General features: G+C 44.4%; 1 protein-coding gene across 1 annotated transcript in view; it reads left to right on the forward strand.

Moving 5' to 3' along the window:
- LOC310874024 (neurexin-1a-like) overlaps positions 1-13,274 on the forward strand; it is a gene marked incomplete at its 3' end in the record, with an annotated part of 91,262 nt that overhangs the window by 65,601 nt on the left and 12,387 nt on the right. Inside the window, 3 exon segments of the mRNA XM_083786685.1 lie at positions 727-898; positions 2,020-2,109; positions 3,651-4,045. Coding sequence (XP_083642811.1) covers positions 727-898; positions 2,020-2,109; positions 3,651-4,045 — 657 coding nt within the window.

Genomic DNA, 13,274 nt, shown 5'->3' on the forward strand with positions numbered 1-13,274 from the left:
ATGAATGATCATCGTCCTTCGTTAGCTGCATATAAATACTGACATCACGTCCTTTCTCCTTCTCAGGACAAGGGCAACATTCGAGTGGTGTTTAACATCTTTCTCCTTCTCAGGACAAGGGCAACATTCGAGTGTTGTTTAACGTCTTTCTCCTTTTCAGGACAAGGGCAACATTCGAGTGTTGTTTAACGTCTTTCTCCTTTTCAGGACAAGGGCAACATTCGAGTGGTGTTTAACGTCTTTCTCCTTTTCAGGACAAGGGCAACATTCGAGTGTTGTTTAACGTCTTTCTCCTTTTCAGGACAAGGGCAACATTCGAGTGGTGTTTAACGTCTTTCTCCTTTTCAGGACAAGGGCAACATTCGAGTGGTGTTTAACGTCTTTCTCCTTCTCAGGACAAGGGCAACATTCGAGTGTTGTTTAACGTCTTTCTCCTTTTCAGGACAAGGGCAACATTCGAGTGTTGTTTAACGTCTTTCTCCTTTTCAGGACAAGGGCAACATTCGAGTGGTGTTTAACGTCTTTCTCCTTCTCAGGACAAGGGCAACATTCGAGTGTTGTTTAACGTCTTTCTCCTTTTCAGGACAAGGGCAACATTCGAGTGTTGTTTAACGTCTTTCTCCTTTTCAGGACAAGGGCAACATTCGAGTGGTGTTTAAACGTCTTTCTCCTTCTCAGGACAAGGGCAACATTCGAGTGGTGTTTAAACGTCTTTCTCCTTTTCAGGACAAGGGCAACATTCGCGTCGTGTTTAACGTCGGCACCGACGACATCAACATCGAGGAGAGCTCCAAGTTCGTCAACGACGGCAACTACCACATAGTTCGGTTTACCCGCAGCGGAGGCAACGCCACGCTGCAGCTGGACGACCTGCCCGTCATCGAGCGCTACCCGTCAGGTAGGCCCCGCCCCACCCAATCTCAACCAATCACAGCATTTCCCGCCCCGGCTTGGGGGAGCCAATCCACAATCTGGCTTTAAAAAACCCAGCCTATCTTTTTTTTTTGGGAGGGGTTTGATGAGATGGGGAGCCTTTGTTTCTGTTATATGTTATGTTGATATTCACACACTGTTATTTATTATTATTATTATTTATTTGAAGCCTTGTTTTTTTTATTTCATGTAGTCTTCCTGAGGGTGGTATGAAATGTGTTGAAATGAAATGATGTGTCATTATGAAGTGATTATGAAATATGAATGTTTTAAACCATTAAAATGAGACTATTATTATACAACAGCCTTGTACTACTATAGACATGTAGGCATGTCATCATGTTAAATAGTGTTAAAGGTAATTCGTCATGAAAATATTCAATTCAGGTATATAATTGTTTGTTTCTACATAAAAGAAAACTAATAAAGGTTGGTGCATTTTGGACAAACAATAATTTAAAAAAAGATGTCATATTGTTGAGTTAAATGTATAACTAGAAAAAAAAGAAAAATAAGAAAGAAAGAAAGAAAAAAAAAGAATTTTGCATTTTGGTGAACATAGTCATTTGCTTTGTTGTTTATATATATATACTAAAGTTGTTTTAATCCTAGGTAATTATCGTTAACACACTGAAGTCCATTTAAGTTCTGTCAGCTAAAAGGATAAATGGTAGCTGTTGGTCGGTGTGTTGTGAGGGTTGTATTGTTAACTCTAAACTCAGCCAGTCTTCTCTCTCTGCACCTGTAACATTATTTCCCTGTGCTCTTGCAGATGTTAACCACCTGGAATGTCTCTTATAAATTAAACCCAATGAACAGAAAGTAAGAGTCCGCTCACTGCTCAAAAAACAAACCCAGAAAATTTAAAAGAAAACGTTGTAGCAAAAACAAAACTAAACTAAAACAAAAAACTAAATCAGACCGGGTATAACCAAAGCCTTGCTTAAAACGCAAATAGCGCTATGCTATATATAAACAATGAGCAGACCATTACTTTCTTTTCATTGTTGTTCTCTTTGTATCCAGCTTCCTGTACCACGTTTGGATGTGCGTATAATTACTTGTGTTTTCATCTCTAAATTAAAGGCAACATTGATAACGAGCGCCTGGCCATCGCCAGACAGCGAATCCCCTATCGGCTCGGTCGAGTAGTTGACGATTGGCTACTCGACAAAGGTAAAAACCATGATTAAAATTCCTTAAAAGTTTCAGCTTTAAAAAAAAAAAAAAAAAATACAACTTGAAGCCAGTTTGAATACTTATTTATTTATACTGTGCACCATCAACAAACACCTAAAATCTAAATCCATAACTAAGCATTTTAAAAGCTAGTGTGTAATACTGTGTAAACTGTAGTGCCTGTTGGACATTTCTTGTTAGTCTGTACCTGATAATATCAGGTTAAAGGGACAATGGAGAGATATAAATGTGAATATAAATCGGAAAATAGAAAAACAAGTAGCCTACTGATAAAAAAATAAGCTATATCATGAGGCTGGTTAATAAGCTTGATTTATTTTTAAATTTTCAAATTGTAAACTTTAAAGCATTCACTAAAGATCAAATGCTGGCAAAACACATTGCTGTAATCAATTTTAAAGTACATTGCAAATTACTGCGACATTAAGTTAAGAAATCCATGTAAATGCTTGAAATGATTTAAATATAGAGAGCAGTGCCTATTTTGGTACCAAATGTTTAAAAAGTTTTCCTCTCTTAAACTTCGACAGAACTCCTTAAATAGCCTCTCGTCCCTTTAACAGTGGAGCTTATAACCTGTGCATGCTTCATAGGGGCTTGTATTTATTGTTACGACACTTTTCTAGAGTCTTCTCTCCCTGTTCTGCCTGACTGTCTGTTACTACTTCTATCAAACACTCAGCCATCGTCACCATAGCAACCATCTGTCAGCCCCGTCCTCTCAGGGAAAGACTGAACCCACTCATCTACTCCTGTGTGTTGTCTCTCCTCTCCTCTCCTCTCCTCTCCTCTCCTCTCCTCTCCTCTCCTCTCCTCTCCTCTCCTCTCCTCTCCTCTCCTCTCCTCTCCTACGGTCTCTGCTTACCTGCTCTGGCTCCTCTCCTCTCCTTCATATGTCCCCTCTTCACTTTATTCTCATCTCGTCTCTACCAGCGCTATTCTCATCTATTTCCCTTCTCTTCAACGCCATTGTCTTCCCCCTTATCTCATCTCTCCACTCAGCTCCTTGTCTCTCTCTTCTCCTCATTTACCCTCTCCCTGTCTCTCCCCTCCTGTCCTCTCCTCTCTCACATCTCTCTCCTTTCCCCCTCCCCTCACGTCAACGCGTTGTTCAGACTTCTGTCTCTCTCTCATTCTTCTTGTCTTATCTGTCTCTGTCTCAGCCCTTCACAGCTCCATGGCTGCCATGCTTAATCTGTTCCATCCTCACACCATGGCTCGGGGCTGGTACATTGTGTAACACTCAAACACTCTTGTGTGTGTATGTATGTGTGCGTGTGCGTGTGTGTGTGTGTGTGTGTGTGTGTGTGTTTCTCACTTTGTGTGTGTATACCTGTGTGTCTGTCCCCCTTTTCCCTGTGCGTGTGTCCATGTGCATGCATGTGTGTGTGTGTGTGTCCCTGTGTGTATGTGTATTCTCGTGTGTGTGTGTGTGTGTGTGTGTGTGTGTGCCTGTGCGTGTGCCTCCGCGTCTGTCTGTCCGTCTGTCCGTCCGTCCGTCCGTCCCACCAACGCAGGGCGCCAGCTCACCATCTTCAACAGCCAGACGACGGTGCGCGTGGGCGGGACGTCGGAGAAGGACAAGGGCTCCGGCGAGAACAAGGGCACTGCCGGCAGCGGCGGCGGCGGCGGCATGTTCCAGGGCCAGCTGTCGGGCCTCTACTACAACGGCCTGCGCATCCTCAACATGGCGGCCGAGGGCCACCCGCACATCCGCACGGAGGGCAGCGCCCGCCTGGTGGGCGACATGCCCTCCTCCTCCATCACGCCGCAGTCCAGTGCCGCCGCCGCCGGGGGCGGCGCTGGGGGCGGGAACCGCTCGGACTCCGCCCCCTCCATCAGCGACATCACCACCACCACGGCCACCAATAGGAAGCAAGGGGGCGGCGGCGGCGGCGGCACCACGCAGCAGGTGAGACGTTTGGGTCGTTATTCTCTCCCTCTACGTCGTCCTCAGACGAGCCCTCCATCGTCGTCTCGCGTATATATAGCCAGACAACTGTTCCTACAATCTCCGAATGCTATATTATATAGAGTCTAGAACTACACCTCCGAGGACTCAATATATATGTAAATATATTTTAAATGGATCTTTTGAGTTTATTTGTGTAATTCCTTTTCTGATAAGTAATAAGCTATATAATGCTTAGATGTAAAGACGAAACGGAAGTGGGGAGGAGGCTTTATATTTTACTCATGGCAGCTCTTCCGTTGCTCCAGACTGTATGACGGAAGCATTTGGAAAATTGCGAGAGGCAACAGTCTGGCAACGCGAGACTAGGGCGTTAATGGCAGTGGTTCCCAAACCTTTTCATGTCCCACGACCCCCAAAATGACACTCACTGGCCTCCATTATAAGGTCAGCAGCGGAACAGCACATTATAACTTTTTTTATAAGTTGTTAAAAGACCTAATTATAAACATTCATAAGGAATGTTATGAGGCCTTATAATGTAGCCTATTATACATGCGTTATACATGTGATTATAATGCATATATACCTGACCTTTGAGCTTATAATGCATAGTTGTCTCCACCAGGCCGAAGGCATGGGGAGAGAGTATGTTTTGCACTCCGTCCGTCCGTCCGTGTGTCCGTCCGTCCGTCCGTGACAAGCTAATCTCGGCCACCGTTAACCCGGTCGATGCCACATTTTGCACACACACTCCCTGGATGCCAACGATGAACCTCTGCCCCAAAATTTCCAGAACGGCCTGTTATAGCGCCACCAGGAGGCCGCTTTGTGCAAAACAAGTTTTTGCACAGTACACCTACAGATTTTGTCCAAAAATCCCGCAAATCGTTACACAGTATCTCCATAGTCATGTGCTCAAGACGGATGTGTCTGATATTTCATATTCCATCCTAATTGGCTTAACATTGGCTTTCAAATTTTGCAGGATTGGCCTGTTTTGAACAAAAAACCTCAAATCATGAACGCAGCGTGCAATTTCACGTGAAATCTTTCACGCACTTTCCTACTAGGCTGAGGAATATAGCCCACCCATTTCACATTGCCCTGTTATAGCGCCACCAACAGGTGGATTGTGCATGCGTGCCATCAACACGGATCTGCACCATTTCCCATATTCCATCCTGATTGGCAAAGATTGGAACAAACAAACAAAAAACATGTTTATATTACTCCTAAATATTCCTATCCTCCTGGTGGAGACCTGTGCCCAGAAGGGCACTTTTTCTAGTTGTTATATGCAATTATAAACATTTAGAAGTTAATATTAAATGTGATTATAATGCATTATATATACCCAACCTTTAAGAAAAGTGAAATGCCAAAAAGTTTGAGAACCACTGATTTGTGCATGAACTGTGCATGACCCATTTTTTGACTGCAGGGTTTCCTGGCAGGAAAGGCTGAACATGAAATGCCACCAGAGGGCTTTCTAGTTCACGTGTGGTTTAAAAATAAGATGTGCTCTCCTGTCCAATGCTTCACGGTGCAGGACTGCACCGGGGCAGGCAGTGGTTATCACCCCACGGCCTGGTTATCACCCCACTGCCTGGTTATCACCCGCACGGCCTGGTTATCACCCCACTGCCTGGTTATCACCCCACTGCCTGCCGTCTCTCATACACACTGTCTGGTGTATGTATGAGACACACACACTGCTTAAGGGTCCAATGTTATAGCCTGGCTGGAAACCAGATGAATCGTCCAATGTAGGCTATTCTTTTTATTTTGTGTGAATGGTGTGATGTTGATCCCCCTCCCAGTTCGCTCATACCAGGACATGACAAATGTGTAGCAGAAGAATGGTAGTAGTGGACGTTGGTGTCATGGGCTGCCACGATTTGGAAAGGAGATGAAAATGAAAAGAATCAATCAAAAATTTAAACACGGTGTAAATTCTAATTCAATAAGATCATTGTGCCAGTTTAACCATTTTCTACCTGGCGTCCATATTTTGGTCATGCCATTATGGTCATTCCATTATCGTCATTTCATTATCGTCATTTCATTATCGTCATTTCATTATCGTCATTTCATTATCGTCATTTCATTATCGTCATTTCATTATCGTCATTTCATTATCGTCATTTCATTATCGTCGTTAGCTCAGCTATAAGTTGAGCTTGTAGATTGGTTATTTTTGCTATTTTCAGAAGCTATACGACTGTTTTGGGGGTCCTTGGCACGTTGAAGTTTGGGACCACCTGGGCTGTAGTATCACCATAAGAAGAGATATTGGTGGTGGTGGTGGTGATGATGTTGATGTTGGGGTTTGAGGGGATGTGCATTTTCTGCTCTATTCGGAGATAGGATATCTCGATCACGGATACAAGTGGGCTAAATTCGGTTTTCTCAGTATAGGAAGGCTGGCACCTCCCTTTAGAGATGAGGTGAAAAGCTTGTTCACCCGTGAGGGATTCAGAGCAGAGCCTCTGCTCCTTTGTGTGTAGAATGGAGTTCGTCGAGGTGGTGGGGGGGGGGGGGGGGGAATGCCTCGGGATCCCCCAGTCTGAGCTCTGTCTGATGGAGAGGGATGTCCGGGGCTTCCCGCTGGAACTGCTACTGTATACCTCCGCAACTCCAGTTGAAGATGGATGATGGATGGCATTTTTTTGGCAGAGATATTTGTTTAGTGTGGATGTGTGATTAATGTGTGTTGCAGAGCAACCCGGTCTCACCCAAACACGGTGAAATAGCACGGATTGGCATTTCCGTACACGCACTCCTATAGAAAACCCCAAAGTCTGTACTGTAATCCTCCCCATGTGACGGAGCGTGCGCCGTCCCCCATAGACTGTGACGGAGGGGGGCTCCGTCCCCCATAGACTGTGACGGAGGGGGGCTCCGTCCCCCATAGACTGTGACGGAGGGGGCGCCGTCCCCCATAGACTGTGACGGAGGGGGGCTCCGTCCCCCATAGACTGTGACGGAGGGGGGCGCCGTCCCCCATAGACTGTGACGGAGGGGGGCGCCGTCCCCCATAGACTGTGACGGAGGGGGGCGCCGTCCCCCATAGACTGTGACGGAGGGGGGCGCCGTCCCGCATAGACTGTGACGGAGGGGGGCTCCGTCCCCCATAGACTGTGACGGAGGGGGGGGCGCCGTCTCTACTGAACTTGAGCCACGAAAGACACACCGCGAGCGAGTAAAGCGAGCACGTCGCCGTGTTGAACGTTGCGAAGTTCGGTAGAGCCGACTCAGCCCCGTCCGAGTTGTAACCCAACAGAAGTTAGGTAGAGCCGAACTTCGAAGATTTCGTCAATAAATAAAAACTAGACTGAAATATAAGGGACTAGTGGACAAGAGATCCAGTATAAGTCATTTTACACTTGGTTGCATGCTGAAAATAGCCGATCTACAAGCTCACAATGTAGATTTTCAGCCATTACGGCATCAAGGCCCGCCAAAATACATTTTGATCGACTAAATCAACTGTAGATTCAGTCGACTAAAATCTCATGACATTTAGTCGACTAAAACTAGACTAACAGTAAAACATTCCACGGGACTAAAATGTCATTGAAACTAAATGAAAACTATTCAAAAGACTAAAAACTAAAATCTAATTTTGCTGCCAAAAACAACACTGTTGTCAGCAGAGTAATGTAGTAAGAGAGTGGTGACATGCTTTGATCTCGCCGCAAAGCGTGTACCTATGGGCTATAGTTCCGAACATTGCTCCTATGGCTGGAAGTCTGGAACTATTCCATTGAGATAGAAATAGCACTTCCGCATTCCATTGTTACAATGAGAGTCAACGGGAGTGTCATTACTCTCTTACTAGATTACTCTGGTTGTCAGTACAGGTACAAGTACAATGAACTTGTGATGTGCTGAGAGAGCATGAAACAGAAACTTGGGTCGCGCCGCCACTATCTTCAACTCCTTACATCTCAGGGAGAAAAAAAAGCTACTTCTATATCCTTCTATGCCTTCAGATAGGAAGACATGAAAGAAGAGGAGAGCCCAGACAGAACTGCTTCTATGTCAATGGCTTCAGATAAGAAGACACGACATGAAAGAAGTTCATTCCGAAATTCCGATACATACAATACTAGTGAAAGCCACGCTGGAATTGCCAATCTGTGCTATTTCACGGTGTTTGGGGTGAGATGGGGCTCTGCAGACTGTGTAAACTCAGGGACTTAAAGGGAAACAAGCTAAAGGGTGCTGTAATCTGTGTGACAACTACTGATTTAGAGGGCATTTGTAGAATCAATCGGCCTCAGGTCTTCATGGTACTGTACTGGTCAAGCAACACCAGCTCACACAGTGGCTCATTATGTCCTGTATGAAGAGAGCTTTGTCCTCAGCAAATAGGTTCCGCTGCAGCCTATTGAACGTGGACAATGTGAGGTGGATTTGAGGAGGGGGCTCATGAGAGGGGGTGGGTTTGAGGAGGGGGCTCATGAGAGAGGGTGGATTTGAGGAGGGGGCTCATGAGAGAGGCTGCTTTTGAATCGGAAGGGTTCACGGTTTGATCCCCATGGATGGTCCCCCTGGAGGCTGTGTGTCCAGGTGTCCGTGAGCAAAAACACTGAACGCTGCATGCCTTAAGTGTGTTTTCCTCTGCTGTTAGTGTGTGCGTGTGCGTGTGTGCGTGCGTGCGCACATATGTGTGTAATGGCTGAATGTAATGAACATTGTAAAGCGCTTTGGATAATTGGCATTCTGTAAATGCACAATTTACCATTTACATTGCGCGTGCGTGCGTGCGCACATGTGTGTGCGTGCGTACATGTGTGCGCACATATGTGTGTAATGGCTGAATGTAATGAACATTGTAAAGCACTTTGGATAATTGGCATTCTGTAAATGCGCAATTTACCATTTACATTTATCACAGCCAATGATGAAACGCTTGTGGTTCAAAAGACTTAGTTAACAGACTAGGCTTAGAGAGGGTTTCATGTCGAAGTCCGTTAACGTTAAACACAGGTTTTGGAACCTTGAAGTAGTTACAGTATCCATCTAAAAGTCTTTAACTGAAAAGGTAAATATGAAAATATTATTGACGTTGGATTCTGCATCCCTGCCGGCTGGTGCTTAGCAGTTTTTGGTGAGAACAAAACACCCGCACATTACGTTTTCAATGACTATTTTTGGTTGTAAAACCCTCGGGGCAGGAGCGCAGCTGTTCATATTTTAGATGAAGGGAACATGGCAGAATGGTTAACACATTTGAAATTGGCCTCAAAAGCAGACCTCACTGAAGTATTATGTTGTAACATTCCGTCATAATTTGACCATTATAATTAGATATTTAGGTGCGGCACATTATTCCGTTATTCTTTTGATGAATTAAGTGCTGGGAAATTGGGAAAATCAAAACATTGAAGCCTGATGTCTCAGTAATAATAATCAATAAGTATCAATAAGCTGTTGTTCTGAAACGATTTGGGCAACAACAATCTTGAGATATACTGCTCAGAAGTGTACATATATATTTGAACTATTTTCAGGATAATGCATTTTTCTTTTAACCCATTTTGACCTGAGATCAGATTCTAAAACTGTCTTCTAGTACATCCTGACAGTTTTCTGAAAAAGCTATGTTTCTTCTATGTTTCTTCGTTCTTCGATTTTTCAAAAATAGCTAAAGCATAACATAATGCTAACACCAAAAGGGGTTCTCGCCCAAAATGGGTTTTACTCATATTGTGTTATCCATTAACCATTTTAGAGTAAAACCCTTACAGGTCCATTTGGTTAGATATTAGCCTTAGCTTAGTCTCGTGTAGCCAGACTACTATTCCACCTCTCCGAATGCTGCATCATAGAGTCTGGAACGGCATCCTGTGAATGCCCATTCGGGAAGCTGTCATCGGTTCGTCATTTCTGTTCACAGAAATGCATATTAAAATATCTTTAAAATATATATATTTTTAAATTTGCGCGACTGATGATAAGACGAAACGGAGGCGGTGACATCACCTGGATGTTTTTCAGCTTCCGATGTACGGACTGTATGACGGAAGCATTTGGAAATTGTCGGAGGCAGCAGTCTGGATCGAGAGAATATAGGCATGTCCTAAAAGAAGAACGTTCTGCACAAAAATCTGTGAAAATTCTGTGAGAATATGCCGATATGCATATGAGGGTGTAGACCCCTGTATAGACCCCCGTGGGACCCAGCTGGTCCGTGAAGTGTATACTGTATGTTTGTTGTATGTTGTATGTGGTAATGGCAGTCTTTTGCCTGTTCACACAGCTGCTTTAACAGCAGGCAGGCACGCACGCACGCACGCACGCACGCACGCACGCACGCACGCACGCACGCACGCACACACTTCAAACTTGGCTCATATCAGCTCTCTACTGTCTTCCCCCTTCTCCCCTGTCTCTGTCTCTCTCTCTCAGTCCAATTGTAAAGCGTGGAAAACGATCTTTTAATGAAAAAGCCAAGCATTTCCCGCCCACAAATTTACTGAGCAGGGGTTGTTTGTGTAAATGGAAACCATAATGGCTCCCCCCCCCCCCACTCCACAAACACAAAGCACATAAACAGCTAAACGTTGCTGTCAGTCACAAACCTCTTATCTCCCTATTTTAACTTTTAAACTTTTTTGTAACTTTGTCGTCACCAGAAGCGAGGTCATGCTGAAACAACAGAGCTCCTTAACAATTAAGAAGCAGGAGTTAAACTATTAATCTGGTGTCCGTGAGCTCAAGTATAGAGTTGCTGGCCGGCTGCATATTTCTGCAGATCTCGGTGATGATCCAGTCTTCTCCATGTATGGCTATCCAGTGTCTGTCGAGGCGGCGGTCAGGCTATTTTCAGATCTATAGCTGATAAGCGTAGCTATTTTCCTTTTTTTTAAATAGATATTGAATACATATAGAATACTTTTAAGTGCATTTTCATGCCAAATGGTTGTTGTACTTATGTCAGAATTCGCTTTACATTGTGGTACTTTTAACAGTGACAAAGATCTGAGTACTTCAGGTTTCCACCTGACAACGATGAAAATGTAATTGGTGGGGAGGGGGAGGGGGGGAGGTATCATAGCTGCTGCTCAGCTGTATTGATGAAGCACGTATACAGTATGGTATACAGTATGACTGCACAGCAGATGATAACCTGATACCCAGAGACCGTATAGACGCATTACACACGCAAGCTACACCACCACCACCACCCATCACTGTTAGGGCCTATTATTACATTATTGTGTGTGCGTGTGTGTGTGCGCGCGCGTGCATGTGTGTGTCTCTGTGTGCGCGTGCTGCACTCCGAAAAAGAGATTCACTTTTCCCCAGAGTTGCCATGGAGATAGTGAACCCATCTCTCACCATTCTCTCTCTCTCTCTCTCCCTCCCATTCTTTCTCCTTCTCCCTCCCTCACACACATGCGCGCACACACACACACACACACACACACACACACACACACACACACACATGGAGACTAACTCCTCTGTGTATAAGCTGCCAGCTGTCTTTAGACATAAATAATGGAATGCGGAGTGCTGTGAGCTAAGCCCCAGGCATCAATAATGGATTTGAGGGATGGATGGATGGATGGGACACTGAGCTGCTTTTTGCACCTTTTCCTCACAGAAATGTTTATAAATCAAGCATAACAGCTTATAACAAGGTTTGTGCCGTATTATAGATGCTGGTCATAATGCATTTTAATCCATTTAGCATCCAATAGCAGACCTACAAGCTCATAGCGCGCGGTGTAGGTCTGCTATTTTTTTAAAATCGAAGAGCGACTGACATAGAAACATAGCTTTTTCAGAAAACTGTCAGGATGTAGAAGACATTTTTAGAATCTGATCTCCGGTCAAAATGGGTTAAGCTCAGCGGAACAGCACATTATAACTGCCATAACTTAGTCACTTATAAAGTGTCTTTGTTATAAGTTGTGTTTTGAAGCCTTATAAGTGTATATTTTACTCGGGTCAAAGTACAAGGCCTATAATAGTAACAAGTAGGGGTGCACGATTATTCAATTATGACCGATATCCGGGGAAAACTCTCCCCTGTCAGGTAAAAAGAAGCAGCTTGGACTCATCATGCATTGAAGGAAGCATGAGGTCAGTCCGTTGCCCCCCCCAGGTTGGCAGAGGAAGTGTAGTGCCCAGGATTACATTAGATAATTGACAGTGGGTGAAATAAATGAGTTAGGTGCGTGCAGGCGTTGGTTGTTGAAGTTGTGTGCTGGAGTCCATAATATCAATATTTACTCCTGTACATGTAAGTGCATGTTTTCTTTCAGGCCACGGACGGTTTGTCTCTAGTTGTGGTGCATTTCATGGTTTAGAAGAATCTGCCCTAGTATCCACAAAGGTTGTCTCGGGTTGCCTGGCAACCAACTGGGACCTTAACCTTAAAGTATACAATATGCAGAGACACACACACACACACAATAAGTTGTGCGATTTAATACACACGCAGGAGGACGCGCACACACACACACACACACACACACACACCAGGTAAGAAGAAGGAAACAGCATTGAATTGCAATGCATTTCATCAGAGGAGAGGCTGTGAAATCTAGTTCTCCAAGGTCCCATTGGTCAAAGCAACGGATCGATCGTGTGTGTGTGTGTGTGTGTGTGTGTGTGTGTGTGTGTGTGTGTGTGTGTGTGTGTGTGTGTGTGTGTGTGTGTGTGTGTGTGTGTGTGTGTGTGTGTGTGTGTGTGTGTGTGTGTGTGTGTGTGTGTGTGTGTGTGTGTGTGTGTGTGTGTGTGTGTGTGTGTGTGTGTGTGTGTGTGTGTGTGTGTGTGTGTGTGTGTGTGTGAAACCTTGTATCTCCATATATTTAGAACTTTTCTTGTTTTTTTGCCCGTAAATTCATGCCCTACTTGGTCCTACAAGAGCGCCACACAAAAGTAGTAAAACTAGCCGATCTACAAGCTCACTGTGCTCATATAGATCTGCTATTTTCACTACTTCATCTTTTTTAAGATGATAATAAAATAGTACCAATGTTTGGACTTACGAGGTTTCCGCCCGACAGCAGAGCCGAGTTTCTCCTGCAGCACATAATATATATATATATATATATTTATATTTATATATAACACCACGGTTTGTCTGAGATGTTCTGTGAACAGATTAATAATGCATGAGCGTGGAGCCCCATAGAGGAAGACAGAGGAAGAGAGAGAGTGTGTGTGTGTGTGTGTGTGTGTGTGTGTGTGTGTGTGTGTGTGA

This window comes from Protomyctophum parallelum, assembly GCF_964188405.1.
Source record: "Protomyctophum parallelum genome assembly, chromosome: 17".
NCBI lineage: Eukaryota > Metazoa > Chordata > Actinopteri > Myctophiformes > Myctophidae > Protomyctophum > Protomyctophum parallelum.